At 41.6% G+C, this 22,805-nt stretch overlaps 1 protein-coding gene across 1 annotated transcript; it reads left to right on the forward strand.

The window, feature by feature from the left end:
* The first annotated feature begins 458 nt into the window (after positions 1–458).
* Positions 459–10,351, forward strand: tent5bb (terminal nucleotidyltransferase 5Bb). Its single transcript, XM_069176808.1, has 2 exons — positions 459–941; positions 7,909–10,351. The coding sequence occupies exons 1-2, from the start codon at positions 786–788 to the stop codon at positions 8,932–8,934; spliced, it is 1,182 nt and encodes a 393-aa protein (XP_069032909.1). The 5' UTR covers positions 459–785; the 3' UTR covers positions 8,935–10,351.
* The last annotated feature ends 12,454 nt before the right edge of the window (positions 10,352–22,805 follow it).

Here is a 22,805-nt window from a genome sequence, read left to right on the forward strand (position 1 = left end):
ATCCATCCATCCATCCATCCATCCATCCATCCATCCCAACCCACCCATCCATCCATCCATCTACTTTTTTCCAGCAGATCTAAACACAAAGGTGTTTAATTTTGAAGCCAAATAAATATGTTTTTTTCTATTTGTTTTTGTATGTAAATGCATTTTAAAACATACTTAATTTGGTCTTTTTCCCTAGTTATACAATACATTAATGTTAGAATAAGTGTACAGCTGAGTAGTTAAAACATTTAATCGAAGTAGGCCTATCTTTTTTTCCCCATTACACTAAAATAATAGCATATACCTATATGTCAGATATATAAAGCCTCACAAAACTAGTAATTCCCATATTTCCTGCAGTCTTTGAATCTGTCATCTGACGCGTTGGAAGTAGGTGTGTGTGTGTGTAAACTGACTGCCGTCTTCTCTATGTTGATGCATTCATAAATCTCTGTCCAGCCAATAGGGAAACTCATGTTAATCCCAGGTCGGTAAAAAGCCGGTGTGAGTCCAGAGGAGGTGCTAATCTGAGGAGACAGTCAGTGGACACAGACAGAGAGACAGCTTGTTGTTTTTTTTGGAGATGTCCGATATTCCTACAAATTTTTCCACCACTTTATCGCATTTTGGAGCTTTGTGAAACTCCCAGAAGAGGAGACACCACAGCACAGAGAGACAGAGACGCACCGGTGCTTCCTCCACTTCATCCCAACATCACCGGCTCCTCTCGGGTGGGATTGCTTTAAACTGAGCTAGTAACACATCCTCTGGACACCCCGTTGACTCCGGTCGTCATGTCCTCCGGTGATGCGTCGGAGCAGAGTCGACGGGTCAGTGTGCTGTCATGGGATCAGGTGCGGCGTTTGGACTCCATCCTGGCGGAGAGCATACCGATCCACGGCCGCGGGAACTTCCCCACACTGTCCGTGCAGCCCCGCCAGATCGTGCAGGTGAGACCACGGTTTAAAAAAAGAATAATAATAATAATAATAATAATAAAAAAAAAAATCATTTGAACTCCACTTTCATACATTATTCACACATTCATGCACCAAAATAAGCAAAATATGTGCTTTTCACACAAAAACCTAACTTTATAATTAGTTTGACATACTGTGGTGCTAAGGTGCATTACTTCTTCAACTGTGCTTCTTCTATGTTTGTGATACATATTTAATACACTGTATGGATTAATTATCAGTAAACAGGTGTGCCTGCAACTCACAATAATAAAGTTGCCAGTTAAGAAAAAGGAGTTGTGGTGGGGTTGAATAGTTTTTGCAGTATTATTAGAGTGGTAGACCCAGTTGAAAAAATGGTGTGTCACCCCTTTAACACACACACACATAGAGCAGATGGACCAATACACGGGAAGAACTGCACAGATTTCCATATTGATAAGTTATGAAATAGGAGGGGGGGGGGAATTCACTGTGTTAACAATCAGCCTACACACTTATATATCAGTACATGGACACTAACTATGTTGAGGTAATTTATTGAAACGTCCAACAACTAGTGAAAATACTGTCTGGATTTTCCACATAATGCTGTAAATAACAGCTGAGAACATGTACATTTTAGTGGATGCTAAATTTCTAAAAGTAAAATGACTTGTTGCTTTAAAATGTGCTGATTTAAAAAAAACGCCTGAATAATCTTCACTTAACAAAATCACCCTGGCATATCAAAAGTTCTTCTTTAGACTCGACTGCTGCCGCTGCTTCTTTTTCTTCAGTGGTTGGGATTTGTGGCAGAGCTGATTATACTTAAAAATACATTTGATCACTCTTACTCTTAACACAGACACACGACTGGGGATGATCTAACACCATGACTGCAGTTTTCCACTAGCTCACTTAATGCTTATGCTCCCTCAGTCATATTTATTTTTCTTCACAGCTCTCGAGAGATAATTACTGCAGAGTATTTACTAGGAATGACACGTACAGGGAGAATAGTTTGCGCTGAAATTTTCCTGGATGTTATTTAAATGCCAATAATCCTGGTTTTTATTTCACTTGAGTGATTCATATTTTCTGTGGTGACTCTGTGGGGGGAAGAAAGACCATCACCCACCCATACGCACCCACGCATAACATTTCGAGGGCCTCTATAATCAGGGAGGCCCCAACCATCTGCTCGGAACGTCCCCCTGCTGATGGCTTTCCTATATTATACAGTCCTATAAGCAAAAGGGACCCCAAACATGTTTCTTTCCATGAGCTAGAGCACTTTTTATGGAGCTTTCAGAGACCAGCTTTTGGAAAAATGAGCCCACTGCCTCCTCAAAGTCTTCATCTTAGTTTCCAGTTTCTATCCTGCCTAATGCTAACAAGTTAGCACACTGGATATAGCATTATCCAAAGTAGAAAGAGGCACAATTTAGTCGTGCAGAATTGTTTTTTGGTATAAACTGGAGTTTCTTTGCCTAAGAATGTTTTTTTTTTCTCAGTGAATTACCAATAAGCTATGCAAAAAGTTGGAAATTTCTTTAAACAAAAAACCCCCAAATAAGATACTTCTGAAAAGTTGTGGAAAAGAAGATCTTCGAATAGAAAAAAATATTCAAAAAAAGATGTTTACTGTTTTGTGATGTTGCAGCATATTTAATAACACAACACATATTTCAAACGTGCTACTGTTAATATATATTTTTTAGCATCATGCACCTGTCAGTATTGATTGATTTGAAACACCTGGGCTGCTTCGTTCTGCAGCATCAACATTAAAGTGTCCAAAATCAAGTCAGACGGCATGTTCCCTGTCATGGAAAATGTCAAGCAGGTTTTCAAATTTCAGCTGGTTGATTTACATACCGGACATGAATGGAAACCAATGGATGGAGGGAGAAAACCCATTTACAGGTCTAAACCACTACGATATGCAATGGAAAATGGTTGACAGCGACGCAAGGTGATCATGATTCACAATAAACGGGCTAAAACATGCGTCACCACCGGTCTGCTACATGAATGTCATTTATTTTTAGCCCACGCACCGGAGTCGCCCACCTGAGACAGAATAGAGGTGATTTCGGAGGTGACCGACGGATCACGCTCCCAATGAGTCACAGGAGCCCCCTTCAATGGTGGGTTTGTCTCAGGGCTACATTTAAATAACATCTGTTTGTGGTCTGGTTGTAAATGAGCCTTTAGTGCAGTGAAAGAAAACTTTTATTGTTACTGACACCGCCGTACTCTGGGTTTCATTTATCAACCCACAGCCAGAATCCGTGATGGTCATGTTCCCCCTCAGCAGGATATACCCCCAGAGGCCCCATGTACATACCCGGTAGCATACTACCACATGATGATAAACGCAGATATATGATGAGTGTGTCATAGCTTACGTAATTTGTTGAGTGGGTTCATGTGTGTGGGTGAAGGTATGTTTTTTTTCTTTTTTCTTTTTTTAAATCTGAAACCATTACTCTGTTTTCCCTGAGAGTCTTCGGATATGAAGCAAAATGCAAGCAGTGGATTAGGGCCTATAATAACAGTGGGCTGGTGGGTCAGGTTTGACAACGTGTCACTGTGGTAAGTGGAGACCAGTAGCCTGACTCCACTGTGGCCCTCGCCAGACTGTAAACCAACTCCTCACTGGGCTATTGTTGGGGCCGAGCAACATGAAGATACCACATGCTCCCAGTGCTCCGTGGAGGATGTAACTTGGGAACATTCATTTCTACACTCAATGTTTTTTTAGTGCTGATGGTATCTCTGGCTGGATTTTCCGTCAATGAAGTAAGAATTTTCTGTCTGCTTCAAAGTTTTGGCCAAAGGGTCCAATAATACTGCTCCTGCTTTGAACTTCGAAAAACAAAACTTTCAATAATTTCTTGTGTGCGTGGGGAAGTAGCTACCAGTGAGCACATCAAAGTCTGCATTTTTTTCCTGCGATTTTTGGGGTTTAGTTACTAAGAGAGTTTTCATTATGTAATTAAAAAACAATTCACAATTGTTTTTAATTCATTCAAGATGGCTATTTTTAGAACAACAAAAGCAAATATATAAATAAATGGGTTAGTATCCCCACCTTGAAACATCATTTAAACCTTCCTGTTGGGAAATACCATTTCACTGATTTCAACAGTTAGAACAGATACAATTTGAAAAATCCTAAATAAAGGTTGGAGGCTAAAGGAGTAAGTCCATTTTTATGGGTTTATGAGACAGTGAGAAAGAAATTTGAGATTGTGGCTGGCCACCACAAAAAAAACCAACAATGTATGGGAAACAGAAATGACAACAACGCATCTTGATTGAAAAAAATATATAATTTGGATTTTATCTACCCAGGCGTGGTGATGAGTACAGCCTGGTGTAATTACTGGAAACACAGTGTTGGGTATATTGAGGGAAATTGTGTCTGTGTCACCTGATTTTTGTTCAGAACAGACACCACGGTACAAATGTAAACACTTTAAAAGCCTTAAAATTTAATTCTTGCATCTAATACTCATTTGTAGTTTCAAAACAGAGAACAAAGATGGCTGCAGCGGCAGCCAACGAGGGAGTAGCTTGGTTCGTCTATTCAAAAGACACAGTTAGAGTCGTTCTCACCAGTTTTAGCTTACACGGCTGGCTGAAACATCTAATACAACAAAATTCTTCCCAAATGGGTCCCTTGGATAAAATCCTATCAAATAAAGTTTGAGTGGACTGAGACATTAAAACTTCTGTGAATCCTCAAAGCACTTAAACAAATTCTTCATTGAAAACATCTATCACACATCTGGTTTCAGCCCAAGACTCACTGAGCACACAGGTGAAATGACCACCCATGCATAGGAAATTCAAGGAAGCTATTCAAATAAGAGGAAAAACCATCATCATCATCCCCCGATGCCTGCCAAGCTACTGTACGAGTGACTGGCTGGGTTAGTCTTGGAGTGGATGCAAAGGTCAGGGACTCGTAACTCCTCATTCGCTGTCGCCATTTGCTTGGCAAGAGGAATGATCTGACTCACTGCCCAGAGCTCTCATTGGCGTCCAGGGGACTACGGGCTGGTAAACGGCCGGGTCATTTCAAACTGCCATAATAAAAACACACTCAGGCCGCAGCTTAAATGAAATACTCAAGAAAACTATTGAGACTGCAGAAAGGAAAGTGGAGAGAGTGTAATGTGTTGCCAAGGCGTTGTCAACACCAGACAGTCTGGTGTGTTTGCGGCTCTTTTTACAAGGCGTTTTAGCTCGAACGTCGGCGGAAGTGTCTCCCCTCGCCCAGGTGCTGGTGCGTCATGTGGGAAATGCACTGGCCTGTTTTATGAGTGCTGAAGAACGGGGCCGGTGGGGGTGGCGGAACTACACTTCCTCAAACGGTTCTTTCGGGACCCCCAGACAGGCACATTATGGCGTGCTGTTAACTCGGATCAACTGTTTAAGTGTGAGGTCAGAGCAAATACTGCTGCAGGTTTCCCTTGCCAGATAGTTAAAAAAAAAGACTTCTCTGCAGTATTGTCCACTTCCCTCGTGAAACCGTTTGTAATTTAGCTCTGAAAAGCATCTCACTGTTTCTCTTTAGATTTTGGAGTTATAAGGTTGCTTAGATGCATTTTGTTTGAACACCACATTATAAATATCTTATAGTCCTTGAATTGTTTTTGTCTCTTTGAGTGACAAAGGTTTTGTGTCTGTGGTGGAATTTACTCTCTTCAAACTTGTCTGTGTGTTAAGCATGGAGCTTGAATCTGGTTAGCTTAGTATAAACAATGGAGGCAGGGGGAAACAACTCTAACTGTGCTGTTTGTGCAAAAATACATCTACTAGCACCTCTTGAATGGTCTCATTTACACATTGAATGTGATTTGTTTAATCTGACACAAGCAGAAATGTTGAAAAAAATGACAATGTGTGGTTTTAGGGGGGAACAACAGTTTACTCATCCAATTTGTATTTTAGCATCTGCTGTTTAGCCAGGCTATCACACTAGTTTATAAATTCCTAACTCACAGACAAAAAAAAGTTACTTTTGCAACGTAAAGGTTCCAGCACAAAATTGATCCATAGCTGCATTTCTGTTCTATACGGAAAAACAAAATACAATGTCTAAAAATAAGGTTAAAAAAAACATTTCCCTTTGAAAAGATCAAGTGGTTTCTGTGTTTGGCTGAGTTTCAAACTGTGATAGAGTGATATCACAGAGCGAAATGCTTCCTTGCTATTTCATAATGATGTGTGGGTCGGGGTGTTTTTTTTTTTATAACACCTCATCTGACCCGTAATGTCAGCCAACCTGACCTGCAAAAATGTGTTCATCACCTGAACCTGAACTCTCCGCAAACCACTAACTTTAGCCTGAATCTTATCCACTGTGTCGCGACGGCATACGTAGCCCATAATGGAGTAAGAAATAAGGTTTCTTGCGCGAGCCACAGCAGGTTACGGCAAAGTGAGCAGTGTTGCAATATTTTGTTTTGTAGCTTTTTGCCCAAAAGTTGGCAAAATGCAATGATGGCTTCACAGTCTAGGCGACTAGATAACCAGAGGAATACGTACATAAGAAGTACACAAGTTAAACAGTAACAATTATGACGTGTCACAACAATGAGGAACCTGAAGAGGTTAGTGTTTGTAAGGTCAAAACCAGAGGGGGAAGTTAATGCAAAATACACAAAATACTTTGCTAAGTTTACTTCCTGCTTTCTTGTGTGTTTTACGGCTTTAGTACGTAAAAGGTTACAAAGCTGACAGCTAAAAATATACAACACGAACACTTAAAAAAAAAAATTGTTTTAATATAGATAGATTCTTTTTGCATATTAGCAAAGAAGCCCGTTGTCATTTAAGTAGCTCCATTGAAAGGGGATTTACTGTCATACTGTCTCTTAGTATTCTGATAGGATCACAGGGTTGAATAATCATCTCTCTACATTGATGGCTGTTAGAGGAAGGACAACAACAACAGATCCCTGTGGCTCAGTGACAGTTCTCCAATGGACAGCTGTGTTTTTCATTTCTTCAGAATTGGCGGTGTCAGCTGTTTTTCTCCCCTTTGTGTCATCTGACTGATGCAACAGACAGGAAGCATAAACATCTCCGCCGTCTGTCGTTCAGCAGTTTTCCCAAGCAGCGCAGCAGTGAGTGCGTGGTGTGTTCCAGTTACCAAATAAACCCTTTTTCCTGCCAACGAGTGTTCACACAGTACGACAGGGAAGCAATCACATTTCCTTAACATGGTCATCGCCATTAGTTTAAAAGTTCACAGCTGAATTGTGTCATTTTCCACAGCTTATCTGCACTGTGCTGCTGTTGTTAGTACCTGACATTTGAATACACAACTCTGTTAGATCAGGTATTCATCTCTTTACAGAATGCAGGGCAGCATCACCCTCAGGCAGCAGATTGGGTTGAGTGTCACCGTCCTTTTGAGTGAAGAATCACATAACAACCACTTTGTTATCAGTCTTCTTCAGCAACATACTAAAAACCAACCTGCCACTGGCTGCAGACAGATTTTTACACTTAATATTTACAAGTTAGGAGATTTGTGAAGAAGCAAAGGTTTTATTATCCCGTCAAGGCTTTTTTATTCAAAATAAAATTGTAAAGTTTCAAGTAAATTTGATGGTTTTACACCTTGAGTAAAAAAAAAAAAATTCAATTTTCCTTTCTATTTTTTCTGCCATCAAACTAAATTAAATGTCCAGCAAAGTGAACTGAATTCATTTTGCAGAATGAAATAAGCAAAGTTTTCATGTCTCAACTGCTACATTTAATTCTTGTGCTATTTTACCTTGAAACGACAGCACCTCACATTCTTTTTATTTGAAGCAGTAATGAGAGAGCTTCTCCGTTTTTGCATGTACAAACCTGTTTTTTCTGTGTCAGCCTTTTATGATTTTGATCTTGTTTTATCTTGTTTTGGATTACCATCACTCAGTTTTTTCCTCTCTGTCTCTTTATCTGTCAGGTGGTCAGGGCTCGGCTGGAGGAGCATGGAGTGGTGGTACGTGACGTTAAGCTCAACGGCTCAGCAGCCAGCCATGTGCTGCACCAGGACAACGGTCTTGGCTACAAAGACCTGGACCTGATCTTTGGCCTGAGTCTGACCGACGACAGAACCTTCCGGCTGGTGAAGGACGTGGTGCTGGACTGCCTGGTGGACTTCTTGCCTGAAGGGGTGTGCAGGCAGCGAATCACAGCCCTCGCCCTGAAGGAGGCGTACGTGCAGAAATTGGTGAAAGTTTGCAACGAGACCGACCGCTGGAGCCTCATTTCGCTGTCCAACAACACCGGCAAGAATGTGGAGCTGAAGTTCGTGGACTCTCTGAGAAGGCAGTTTGAGTTTAGTGTCGACTCCTTCCAGATCACTCTGGATTCGTTGCTGCTCTTCGACCGCTGCTCGGAGACGGCCATGTCCGAGACCTTCCACCCTACAGTGCAGGGGGAGAGTATGTATGGAGACTTTGAGGAAGCGCTCGGCCATTTTCGCTCCAAGACTATCGCCACCCGCAGCCCAGAAGAGATCCGGGGCGGCGGACTGCTTAAGTACTGCCACCTGTTGGTGCGCGGCTTCCAACCGTCCACCGAGTCTCCGATGAAACTGATGCAGCGCTACATGTGTTCACGCTTCTTCATCGACTTCCCCGACATAAGCGAGCAGCAGAGGAAACTGGAGGCGTATCTGCAGAACCACTTCGCGGGCATGGAGCACAAGCGCTACGAGTACCTGATGACGCTGAGGTGGGTGGTGAACGAAAGCACTGTGTGTCTGATGGGCCACGAGCGCCGCCAGACGCTGGCACTTATTTCCGCCCTGGCGCTGCGCGTGATGGCTGAACAGAACGCGATCCCCGCTCTGTCCAACATCACCTGCTACTACCAGCCCGCTCCCTATGTCAGAGACGTCAACTTCAGCAATTACTATGTGGCACAAGTTCAGTCACACATGACCACGTGCAGTAACTCTTATCAAACGTGGCTTCCTTGCAGGTGAGCAGTGACTTTACAGACGTGTAAAGAGCTTTCTGTTTTAACTTTACATCGATGTAAGCTGAGCATTCATTACCCGCAGTGTCCACAGCGAGCGTCGTGTTCTGGCTCAGTTGTGGCCGCAGGAGAAAATACGCTGCCATTTGACCCAGCGCGAGTTTGTCCACTGGGTCTGTGAGCTGACCATCTCAAGCACAGCTCTTCCCGGCTCCGCTATTTTTATTGGTCTGGTCCATTTTGTCAGACCAACTTTCATCTCTGAAGCATAAAATTCTCTTGTGAATGTATAATGCCTGTATTTAGTGACAATTGTGCTCCATTTTATTTGTTATGACTTTGTGTTAACACATATGCAGCACAACTAATTTTTTCTTGTTTTTACCTTGTGCAAGAGAGACAAAGAGACAAATGGTATAAATCTGCTCTTTCAGGCTTTCTTTGATCACCTATATTGTGTTTCATTGCAGCCGAATTTACCACATCGTTGCTCTCATTTACATATTTTTCTGTTTCTGTTCCGTGACAGCAGCTCTGCTGGGAGATCTGTTATACTCACACTTAAAATAATTAATTAACTAGAAAAGTTAGAGGCACAAAGAGATGTCATATTCACCCAAAAAAGTATCTAAACCAGCAGCAAATGTGTTTTCAGTATGTTGGAAAACAAAAAAGCAAAAGAACTCTGAACTGTGTTAGAAATGTGGCTGTTGGAGAACTGAAACATTTACAGGGGATTTTAAATGAGTTACAGAGACGTTAGTGAGTTCAGCCGGAGCTCAGCCAGAATTTTATGGACATGTTGGGGTTTACAGTGCTCAGTACGTCTGTAGCAACGTGGCTTGTTTGTATTGATGCCCAATGTGGAGAAAAATGTATGTTTTTTTTTTATTTTTTATTTGCAAAATCTTACATGAAAACTATTCCACTAAGTGATATTGATTAATACTGCTGTAAAAAAAAAAAAAAAAAATCATATTCGAGCCATTATAATTATACCTTTTTATTCTGTTCTTGTTTCATAACCAATGTATGGAAAGATATGAAGGGTTAATATGTGACGGAGGAACTTTGCCAGTTCTGTTTCTTGTCTGATGGAGGCTTTGTGTTGGGTGTTAAACGAAGTGTAAATACTAGGTACGAAACCAGAAAGTTGTTTTTCTTTTGTTCTGTCTGTGGTTTCAGATGAGGGAGAAAAAAAAGGACCAAAGAAATACTTTCTTGTGTAGCATGACAAACAAAGACTGTATGTAATTCCAAGTGCCTGAATATGACCGACATCTTTAAAGTAGTTGCTATGTAAGAACTGTTTTTAAATCTTTTGCATCCAGGTTACTGTATATTTCTATATCCAGGGTCAGGGTATTTGTTTTTAAATCATTAAAGAAAATGTCAACAACTGAAAGATGGCAATGTTTTCTCTACATGATCTGCACGACGAGGACAAACTGTTCCAATACGCTCCAGTTGACTCAAATTTGTCTGGGGATGTGCAATGAATGCATACTTTATCTCCATTCTCTGCATCACGTCATCTCAGTTACAATCGCTCTAAAGATCTCCCTCCGTCTATCTTTCATGATCTTCCTCCATCGCACACAAACCGCCTTGTGTGTTGTCTGTGTCCCATCAGCCAGACACCAACTGGCCCAACACAAACACTCACTTGTTTGAGCTCCGCGCACATTTCACCCCCCCAGAAATGGAGTCCCCTGAGCCCTGGCCTATACATTAGCCGTTTCCTTCCAGTTGTACATCCGACAAGGGCTTTTCCTTGGCCCCAATCAGAGAGGGGAGATCGCTGTTGTTTGTCTTGGATGAGTTGAGCTCTGAAGGAGGGCAGCTGAGGACCAGGTGGTGAAATGGAACCGCTAGCTTTTCAGCAAATGTAATGATGCATCCCAACACTTCACTTCCTGGATGATCAAAACAGCTCAGTACTTCAACCCTTACTTAGACCAACATTTCTACCTCTATGACATTTGAATTACTTCTGCATTAGGGGACGACTTCATGATATTAAGTAGAGCATGAAATGGCATGTAGCTGGGACACACCTGCTTACTTATGATTTCTAATGGAGACACAAAGTACTTGGCCATGAAGGAAGTGCTGGAACACTTGAGTGAAGCATTCACTGATTTCTTTTATGAAAGTTCATTACAAAGGAAAGTGTCTGTCAGAGTGATTAAGAGGGCGAGATATAAATGCGACAAGGGAAATTTCCCTCCCTGGATTAGCTGTCAGACTCGTCTCCAAACTGCAACAGAACCACTGAAGGAAACATGGGACTCCCCCGGAGACTTCTGTCGGAATAAACATGCATTAAAGGCGTAACTGAGACAGAGCATGTCTTTAACAAACCAGTGATTTCTGCATCTGGTGGCCAGGCTTAAAAAGTAATTTAGAGAGCTGGGAGGAATGTGTCATATTAATTCAACTACAGTAAGCTGTATAAATGTCGAAGCTTCCTTTTCTCAAGATTGATCTCAATGAAACTTTCCTCATAATGTCTAGCCCTGGTATGGTGGCATGGCTCTATGGATGTCAATAATGGCCTGTAGATCGGTCATTTGTGTGGGTTGCTATGAAATGTTCATAGAGACATTAAACAGACATTAACAGTCCCGCAGATGGCAAAACTCAGAATTTTTCAGTTTGAGTAAACTGTCCCAACAACTATTGGATAGATTGATGTCAAGTTAAGTAAAAAAAAAAAAAATCATATCCCTCTCAGTATTAGTTATTGAACCTCTGGTGACCACTTCACTATCAATCTAGCATCATAATGAAGTCAGAAATATAATTTATCCAATGTTGTCCCAGAAGGGACTTTACATCAGTGTTTCCAATGGCTTGAGCAACGCAAACTTTGAGTGTTCATTTCATGACATTTTATGACAACTAGTTGGATTCTTGGTCCACCGTTGACCAGGATTCTTCCTAATGATAGATGCCTGAGATCACCGTTTGGCCTTCACTTTTAACTTGTCTAATTAATAAAGTAACTACCTACCTAACCTAACCTAACCTAACCTAACACTTTGGTATTTGAGCAAATACCTGAAAATCTAATGACATTCCCAACAGCCTCAGGTATAGGCCTACTTTGTAATTGAAGCTTACCACCACATTTTCCGATTTTAGCTAGTGAAACTATAGATATTGATGTTTACGTTTTTTTACCATGTAAATATTAACATCTTAACATTGTCATTGTATGCATGTTAAGATGTTGATGTTAGCATTCAAGTCTAATGGTTCTGTGCCTCCGCCTCATGAAGCAGATAGCGTCACCAGGTACTCTTAGGAATTTGTTTTTGTGGCGGTGCAACCAGCAGCGCTTCACTATTTTCCTGAATCCAAATCTGCTTTGCACATCTGTGGTACTTTGGCACAGAGCGCACAGCTGAAAGATTGAGTTGAGGAGCAAACTGAATATTTGGGTTTTAAAATGCAAATAAATCACTTTAATTATTCAGTTTCCAGACAGAGGACGTGCCTGTTGTTTATAGCTGCTTTATACATCATAACCTCTGATTTGAGAAGTGCCAATGGAGTGAAGTCAGAATGTATGACTGTCCATTGTGTTAACCATTATTAAACCACAATCCAATGACATCAAACTATAACAACATAACCCCATTCAAGACTACACACCCCGGGCTCTTCCATATTATGATGTCAGATTATCATGGCTCATCCAAGCTGTGTATCATTGCCTGTTTTCCAACCTTCTTCACATAAAATGATATAATTTAAACAATAAGCTTCTACATTTGTTAAACTGTTGTCATCATGTGATTGGTTCAGATAGGACCAGTAATGTGGCTGGCTAAGAGTGAGTTTATTAATCACAACACCCTCCGATCCACATTTAACTTCAGTGAATTCAATTCAATTCAATTCAATATTATTTTTATAGCTCTAAATCCCATCACAGGTTATTTCATGGCACTTAACACATTAACGTCCTTACAGCAGAACTTATTACTTAGAGCAGCATTATACAGAGAAACCCAACAATTCAACAATGCCCACATAAACTAGAAGGGAAAAACTCCTCTTTAGGGGAGAAAAACCTCCAAAAGGAGGAAGGAAAAACTCCCTCTTAACAGGAAGAAACCTCCGACGGAACCAGGCTCAGAGGTGGAGAACATCTGCCTCGACCGGTTGGGTTGAGAGGAGAGCAGAGAGAGAAAAGGACAGCATCGAGAAACAAGACATGAACTGTTGGTGGAGACGACAATCACAGAGTAGAGACATGCAGCTCCATGACGAGACATGCAGCTCCGGGACATCTGCAAAAGAAAGAACAGAAACTACGTGAGTGAGGGAACTAAATGAAGACAACAGATAATAAGAAAAAGCTATGGGAGAGAAAAAGCATGAAGTTAATGAGATGTGATGCTGAGATATGAGTTATAGAGAGGGAAAGAGTGAGAGGAAAGCCTGGGGCTATAACAGGATAACTGCAGGATGGTTCAGGTCCACTTGAACAGCTCCAACTATAAACTTTATCAAAAAGGAACATTTTCAGTCTAACTTTAAAGCTAGAGAGGGTTTCTGCCCCTCAAACACAAACTGGGAGCCTGAAAACTGAAGGCTCTGCCTCCCAATCTACTTTTGGAAACTCTGGGAACCACAAGCAGGCTGAGGGAGAAGATCTCTGTCAGGATGATGTGGTTCTGTAAGATCTCTGTCAGGATGATGTGGTTCTATAAGATCTGTCAGGATGATGTGGTTCTATAAGATCTGTCAGGATGATGTGGTTCTATAAGATCTCTGTCAGGATGATGTGGTTCTATAAGATCTCTATCAGGATGATGTGGTTCTATAAGATCTGTCAGGATGATGTGGTTCTATAAGATCTGTCAGGATGATGTGGTTCTATAAGATCTGTCAGGATGATGTGGTTCTATAAGATCTGTCAGGATGATGTGGTTCTATAAGATCTGTCAGGATGATGTGGTTCTATAAGATCTCTGTCAGGATGATGTGGTTCTATAAAATCTGTCAGGATGATGTGGTTCTATAAGATCTGTCAGGATGATGTGGTTCTATAAGATCTGTCAGGATGATGTGGTTTCTATAAGATCTGTCAGGATGATGTGGTTCTATAAGATCTGTCAGGATGATGTGGTTCTATAAGATCTGTCAGGATGATGTGGTTCTATAAGATCTCTGTCAGGATGATGTGGTTCTATAAGATCTGTCAGGATGATGTGGTTCTATAAGATCTGTCAGGATGATGTGGTTCTATAAGATCTTTGTCAGGATGATGTGGTTCTATAAGATCTCTGTCAGGATGATGTGGTTCTATAAGATCTCTGTCAGGATTATATGGTTCTATAATATCTCTGAGATGAGATGGAGCCTGGTCATGAAGAGCTTTGTAAATCAGCAAGAACATTTTAAATTATATTCTTGATTTAACAGGAAGTCAATGAAGAGAAGCTAAAACAGGAGAAATATGATCTCTCTTGCTGAATCCCATCAGAACTCTTGCTGCAACATTTTGGATCAGCTGCAGTACTTTTAATGAGTACTTTGGACATCCTAACACAAAGGAATTACAATAATCCAGCCCGGAAGTAACAAATGCATGAATCAGCTTTTCTGCGTCACACTGGGGAAGGACTTTCCTGATTTTATTAATATAACGTAGATGAAAGAAGGCAGTTCTGGATATTTGCTTTATCTGGTGGCTAAAGGACAAATCCTCAGTGGTGCTGGAAGCCAAGACAACGTCATCCAGAGTAACTAAATGATTAGAGAAAGAGTTTCTGAGGTGTTTAGGACCAAGTACAATAACTTTAGTTTTTTCTGCATTTAGAAGCAGGAAATTGTTGGTCATCCAGGCCTTTATGTCTTTCAGACATTCTTCATGTTAGCCCTTTAGTTCCTTGCACTGCTGCAACCCAACATAGCAGATGCGCTTGTGCCATAACTTTCCGCTTGGTGCTTGTCATTGTGCTTGTACAGGTAAAATAGGGCTGTCTTGTTTATACTTTAAATATGACAAAAAATTATTTATCATGAAAAATGTAAAATATTTTCAAGCCTCATGGTTGCCCAGTAATAAAACAAATCTTGAAACAGGCCAGAAGGTTCATTTTTTTGCACCTAAAGCAAGCCAGTTTCTCTAGGAGTAGCTGAGGAGTGGTCGTGCACCTTAGATTTAAGGAAAGGTAGCCACAGTAGTGTTTTTTCTGGGCAAATACTGCAGATAAATCTGACACTGTGGTGAGCACTGTGGTTCATACTGTTCCACAGCACCCACCAGCCATCAGCAGCTTTAGCTTCTCCCCCCCGTTTTCTCCCGTCTACGTGGGTGGGCCTCTCTGGGTTGAACTCCTACCACAGATTTTGAAGCTAAAAAGGTCCCGTTATCATTTGTTTCCCCTCCCTTCTGTGTCAGTCTGCTGTGAAGAGCAAACTCTGTCCGACGATCGCAGCGTTGTTGAGAAATGTTTGCAAGTCCGCTGATTAGATTATAGGAATGTCTTCTTTAGTTGTGACAGACTCCACCTGGGGGATGATAGGAAGGTTTGAGACGAGTGTGGAGCCAAGGGCGGTCTCCAGTGAAACAAACTGTTCGCTGTCGTCAACTCTCAGCTCCCTATCTGGGTATATTTGCTGCCCAGGGAGGAGACACTTCACGGGCAGCTGAATCTTCTCAAACAAAGATGAACGCGGTGACCTTGGAGGAGGAAGTTAAGGAGTATTCATCATGGGAGATGGGGTTTAGGGAAAATTAGAGAGAAAGTCAACAAATCAAAAGACATTTTAAATCAAACAAAGCGGTGAGAACGCTGTTTTCCCTGTCCCTATCCAAATTAAGTCCCATAAAAATACCACATGTACAAAAATCCTCAATTGAGATATAATAAAAACAAATAAAATTCTCGTATTCAAGAATGATTGAATCAGATTGATACTAATTTCAGTCTTTACAGCTGACGAATGAAGGAAGTGGTGCTGAAGTTTTTCTCATAAAGCGGTTTTACTGGACTGGGTGGCATCGCTCCATCCATCATCATGTCGTTAGCAAGCGATTCCCAGGAACTCACAGTATTTCTATTTGTAGGATCTGTGGATATTCAGAGCGCCTTCACTATGGTGATGTTTATTTGTTGTCCTGAAGTGCAACAGGGCTGCCAGTGCCATATAGTGGGCTATACAACTATGCATCTACCATAGCTTTTTAGTGCATTTTCCTGTTTCACCAAATGACTTAAAAAACACATTTATTGGAAAATTCAGATAAAAAACGATATCATGAATTTACGTGACGTTCATGTGAAAGAATACTTTTCCAATGTATTCACCTCTTTTTGCTCACTTGGGCTAAACGCTCCTGTGAGCAAACCAAGTCATGATGTGTGTGATACAGTCATGAGTAGATTTAAGACTGAGTTTGAGGTTGATGATTTATTCTTGACCTTGGAAACATCAGTTAAGTTAAGGGATACAGGGAGGCTGTGGTTCAGACAGTAGAGTGTGTTGCACACTAATCAGAAGGTTGGTGGTTTGATCCCCAGCTCCTCCCATCCACATGCCTAAGTGTCCTTGAGCAAGACACTGAACCCTAAGTTGCTCCCGATGGTGTACCATCGGTGTGTGAATGTGCTCCTGATGGCAGCACCTTGCATGGTGATCTGTCTCATTAGTAGGTGAATGGGAAAAACCATGTTAAAAGTGCTTTGAGACCAAAAGGTGATAAAGCGCTATACAAGTACTTGCCATTTACCATAATGATCTCACACCAACCCAGCAATCACTATGGCACTGCATGACTGTTCGGAAAGTACTTTTTTTTTACACTTTATTTATTTATTTAATCTGAAATTGATAGAACTTTAATTATACAAAACACTAAAAGTCAAAAACTGAAATCTCTCATTTACAAAAGTGTCCCGACCCATGATTCAGTATTCCGTAGAAGCCCCTTTGCAGCTGTTACATCTTGAAGTCTTTTCGGCTTTACAGGTTTGTATACCTGGATTTGGGCAGTTTATCCCATTCCTCCCGGTAGATCCTGTCAAGTTCCATCAGTTTGGATGAGAAACATTTGTGAACTGCAATCTTTAGGTTCATGCACAGATGTTATTTGGAGTTTAAGTCCAGGCTTTGCTGGTGAGGACAGTCAGAGACTTGTCCTGCAGTCATTCCAGTGGTGTTGTGACTGTATGCTGTGGCTGATTGCCGTGCTGAGTGTCAGGTTGTGGCACTCTGGAGCAGGTTTTCTTCATGAACGTCTCTGTATTTGGCTGCATTTATCTATCAGTTCTGACCACTGACATAGCATGATGCTACCATGATCCTACCACCACCATGCTTCACCATGGAATGATAAAAACTATTTTCCCTCACAAATCGCTAGATTGTGATAATTTTATAACAGACTTTAAAGTTTCAAAACAGTTACAAAATTGGTCTTGTAATGAGGATGTTTTGTCAACTACTGTTTCCAACGCCAAGAGCATATTGTCATAGCCTGGCTGCTCCAACTGTCACTCACAGCTTCAGTTTTCTACCCTGTGAATACAATCTGGTAACTTGGCTTGTATTAGCGTACAACCGCTCTAAAAGGCGGACCAATCAGTGGTTAACTGACACTGTGATTGGACAGATGGTGACAGTGACGAGCGCATTGTTCAAATTTTTCAATTCTTGCTGACAGGAAAAAAAGTCAACGCTCAGTGTTCAGTGCAGAATAAAAATTCAGCACCTCATCAAGGCCATTCATTAAGACAATTCAAAAAAATATGCTGTACTGAGGAAAAAAACGCTTTATTGGACAAAGGTAGTTGCAGCGGTGGTAGATTTTCGGCCGGTTTTGCCGCTTGCTGATTGGTTGAAATAAACCTGAACTCTACGCCCAACAAGATGGAACAACTGCAAATGATTCCCTATTGAGGGTGTTCACGCACTGAAATTGGGTCTGGTTCGCACCAGGCTGATATTGTCAGCCATTTGAGTATATTTATTTATTATCTCCAATTCGACCCTTTTCTTACTTAGATGAATTAAATAATGTAAATTGACAGACAGTTTATTGTACACTATCAATCCCACTTTATAGTGATTGAGCATTGTAGTCTACTGTTTTCCCCTCTAGTTGTGTCTCAAAGAAAGATTCATCATTCCTTTTGCACTATAAAACTGCAGAGAAACCAATAAGTATTTTTTTTTCCTTTAAGTAACTTGACAAAAATAAGATCAGAAATAAAATCTTGCCAAACTCCCCATAAAAGCGTGTTAGTTCAGTCATGAATCAATCAACAAAGTCAAGCAAGTCATAATTTTCCTGTGCCGAAGCTGAATTTATTTTTCCAAAAGAAGCCGAACAGAATTGTCTTTATATGCACCCCCTGTTGTCCCTACCTTATTTACACAAATTAGCGAGTAACATATAATTTACAACAACATCAGAGACGGTGAGGAGAAGCCTCCGTCTGTGTTTTCATGACAAAAAAAGGAGCTGAAACACAGACAGGGCTGAACACTGAATCCTGTTGAGTCACTCCCAGACTGCAAATAATGAACTGTACTTTTAAGAGTGTCCCAGACCATCGAGGGTGTAGACTATAAACAAAAACAGACACCGTGTGAGTGAACGGCACAATTTCGGAAAAGATTTGCTGAATGGAAATGTCTTGAAATGGCACAGAGCTTTTTTTCTTTTAGTGACACGGGTGATTTCAGCTGATGGGCGTTCACACGGCTGCTCGTGCGAGGGGTGAAAGTAACGGTCTGAACATCTGCTCGGGCCGAACACCAGCCTGCTTTCATTTGGTTTCGGAGGAAGATGGGGCGGGGGTGCTCTCTTCCCCTTATCCGACCCGTTTCCTGACAGCCACGGTAAACACTGGGCCTTCTGAAAGGTCACACTGTTTGTCACCCTTGGGCCCCTGTGGGGAGCACTCTAATCATAAATATTAATGGCCACTGTACCAAAGGGGGGTCTCTGACTGTTGAACAAGGGGTGTGGAGGGAGGGAGGGCTGCAAGAGGCTCCTCCACTATGGGGCCATTGGAAAACAGAGGGGCGGGCCTGGAAAAGTCTGGCCCCCTGCTCCACTGGCAAATGGATCTTCTTAGTCCGAAGTGTCTGTAGCTCTGGTTCTCGTTGGCTTTGATTGCCTGGCGCTCACTTAAGCTTTGAAAATAAAATCAGGGATTGCAGGCAGTTTTAGTGCCGACCACTCCAGCGCTCCACTTGAATATCCAACTTCTGTAAATTCCTCCCAAATGATTGATCACCCACCAGCCACTCCAACTGCTTGATGCATCCTTGTTTTTGAGTTAGTTATAACAATACAGACTGGGTATACCATGCTTCCCCATGAGGTCTACTCCATATTACTCTCAAACCACCCTCCCCCTTAAAGACAACCTGCCTCAGCACATCTGGTTGTCCACTGATGTCAACCGCAGCCAAATGATATGCAGACAGCAGCCAGGATGGAAAGGAAGCTTTGCTTTGACCCAAGACAAACAGGAGTGAGTGAACCGAGGATAAAAAATTGGAAAAACCTTGGAGAGATGCTTGGTTGTTTTGGAATAATCCAGATTTCAAACGACTTCCCAGCCTTTAATAATGTAACTTGGCATTTAGTGAGTGTGAAATATGCTCTCTTTCAAACTCACAGATATCCAGGTATGTGAACAGAAACTAAACTACAGATTCTGCTTCAAAGAAACCTGAAGGAATTTGGAAGGCGTAAGAGGTGCGAGTCGACTCTCATGAAACATCCAGTCTCTACAAACCTATTATTTTAAGCGTTCTGCAGATGCCTCCTGCTTGCTAGCACGGGGGGGTCATTTTCCTCTCAAGTGGATTTCCTAGAGTTGCGCACTGTATATCAAGAGTCGCAGAGAGGCAACATTTTACTGGCAGTGTTGGTGTTTTCTAATGAAATACTGCTCAGCAGGCAATGGCATCAAGGCTCCATGCAGGGGAGGAGGAGGCAGGGAGGGTTGATGGATTAGCCACAATTCTGGAGCTTCAGTTTGGCTCAATGTAAGCAAAAGGGGGTTTTGACATCTGATCTGCTCAGGTGGAGAAGGACAGGCCTGCCTCTGTTTCCATTAAACCTGTGCAGGTCCTGGATTGGCCTGGAGGGAATGGTAAATCACACCTTAACGTCTCTGTTAACATGTCAGATAAGCTTTGGATTCAAATCGACCCTGTTGGTTGTGTGTGCAAGATTATAACCAGTACCAGTGATGAAGGCAATGAGCCACATAGTCAACGTAGGGAGGAGATCGGGGTGGATGGATGGCTTTGGGTTTGAAAAATGAAGTCGATGCGGAAATGCCTTCATATGGTTGCCTCCAAAAAAGCCTCAGACTCCATAGGCTGCCATTCAACTAGTCTCATAAAATTCTTAGTCAATAAAATTAATCCATGAGTTCTCACAATTTTGTTAGCTAAAGTCACTCCTTCTTATTAGTTTTTGGCGGTCCATCTGAAAATAATCCCGTTATTAATTAGAAAGTAAGCTTCAAAAAGCTGTGTTTTTGGGGGGGTGTCTGTTTGATTGACAGGCCTGTGGTGTAGTCAGGTTATGGCTATCAGCGGGCGGGACTTAGTATCGCCGAGTTTCCAATCAGATGGAGTCAGATCCACCGCATGCCTCCCCCTCCGCCCCCCCAGCTCGCCCAAATATGGTCACTTCCTTCCTCCTCCAAACCGCTCCGAACTAGCAAAATGTCACCGGAAAAAAATCTGAACTCGAGGCTTCATAACAGCCGTTTACAAACCAGCAGGTGACGTCACTGCTGGTTGCCGCTTGCTCAGGCTGGAGGACTTGTTGAAATACTCAGCTTCATTCGTATCATAAATTGAAGGGTGATTACTTTATCAGGACACTCATACACAACTCTCAGTGGATTCTTAGAATCCATCATCGCCAGGAATAAAGTCGTAAATTAAGAGAGGAAACTGTAAACTCCAGTTAGTGATAAAGTCAACAGCCAATTCTGCATTCAATTGTGCCCCCAGAAACACACTGAAGAAATAACTGTGACATTTTCATATGCACAAAATCTGTTTCTTGCCTCCCCAGGGCTGCGTTGATATACGACAACACAGAATCCATCCAGGCAGTTCATGACAGCATTTCTTCTCTCTGCATGAGCATGTGACTTCCAGGCCTGAACGGATGAAAAAACAACCGCCAAGAAACTCATTTCATACAAGTGCCAGTCTCTGGAGAACACAGAACCACAGTGTCAACCGTCTGGTTGACAAGTCATCTCAGGGAAGTGCAACGTTTTTTGGAAAAATGTACTCCTACACAAGACTGCTGATTTAGAGATGTATAGTTCCCAACAAAAGATGAGGAGTCTGCAGAGTAAGATTTATATCACTCATATCTGTGCAGTAGAGCCCTGCACTCAGTCACTGTTCCATGTATAAGGAACATTTTCGTATTGCTCTTTGTCTTGTTCCATCCTGGAATTTTTGAGGACGAGAGGTAAAGAGTAAAGAGGAAGATTACTGACTGAACCTTTTGGCAGTCACAGTTTTCTTACTTTGGACAGAGCCTGGATGTTTCCGCTTCATTCTTGACACAAATAAACAAGATATGTATTCATCTTTTTCTTTTATTGTAGGAATGCATGTATTAACGCATTTCACAGAAAGGGAGAGCCAACAAACTCCCAAAAGAAAACATATTACTGCCAGGTTGGTGACATCACAGGGAAGAGACAGGCAGTCAGTCGAGATGGTTACCGAGACAACCAGCCCTGAGATAGGCTGGGTATTTTCTCATGCCCCCAGACTTTATGCTAAGCTTAGCTAACACAGCCGCCGCTCCATAGCCTTCCTTACACACAGACATAAAAGCATGAATATGTCAAAGCGTATTTTCAAAAATGTTACACTGTTTCTTTGAATCCCATAAAACCAATACTGAAACACACAGCAAACATGGAATTTACGCTCCTCAGCTATGAACTCCAGCACAAATTAGACTATTTTCAATAAAAAAATGCCAAAGGTGCGGTCAAGGTGGGTTAACAGGTACTGGTTAAAAGGATGAACTTTCTGTGATGATCAAAGTGCTTTGTGTTTTTTTTTTCTCTACAGTAGGTGGAATAATTTTCTTAATTCTGTACTTTTCCTCTTGTAAACATCAACTTCATATCAGCGCTCAAATTTCTTGGCATGCAGACCGGTGGGTTTGACAACCAGATGAAGCAGGCAGAGTGTGATGACGTCCGCGTGCGTCAGCTCCAGTGTACTGATTAAGATTAACTGAGTCATAATCGCTCTCTCTCAGTGCTGCAAGATTGGCCTATTTAAAACTTGACAAACACAAAGAAATACAAATCCTCTGTGTCCCCTCACCTTTGTTGTACCATGTTCACAGTACATCATGTTCATGGCTTTAAATTACAGTAACGGGTTTATGCGCCAGCAGAGTGAGTTGGATTTCAGACCCAAACACTGGGACTCTGGTTACTGCTTATTACTGCAATAATGATGTGATATCATTATATAAAACTTTAGCAGTTTGAACTCCTTACTTCGCCGCCAACATCAGCTCGGTGTCAAAACTCAATCTTTATTTTGGAGGCAGTATTTTGACAGATAATTAAAATAATAATTCAAATAGAAATATAAAAAGACTTATGGTGTACCAATTGGCTTTTCTTGGCGCGTTTGGCCTGATATGTGATCTGTCATGAGTTGAGTGCATATAAGGTCATCCTTGATCTTGGCCTTTGCAGATTACAGTAAAAGAAGTACATATTTTTAAGTGTACTGTCTGCTCACTTACTTCTCTGGAGCTTTCAACGACACATCAAGGCCTTCATGAGTTGAGTGTTTGTTCATTCTTGATGTTGGAAACAGTAGTTA

This window comes from Embiotoca jacksoni, unplaced genomic scaffold (genome assembly GCF_022577435.1).
Source record: "Embiotoca jacksoni isolate LCO1_2020_lvr unplaced genomic scaffold, fEmbJac1.0.p SCAF_7, whole genome shotgun sequence".
Taxonomy (NCBI): Eukaryota; Metazoa; Chordata; class Actinopteri; family Embiotocidae; genus Embiotoca; species Embiotoca jacksoni.

What these genes read in the sequence shown, in the direction of transcription:
- tent5bb (XM_069176808.1), top strand. Translation starts at nt 786, where the DNA reads ATGTCCTCCGGTGATGCGTCGGAGCAGAGTCGACGGGTCAGTGTGCTG. An exon ending in AGCCCCGCCAGATCGTGCAG is followed by an intron (nt 942 to 7,908) that starts GTGAGACCACGG and finishes TTTATCTGTCAG; the next exon opens with GTGGTCAGGGCTCGGCTGGA.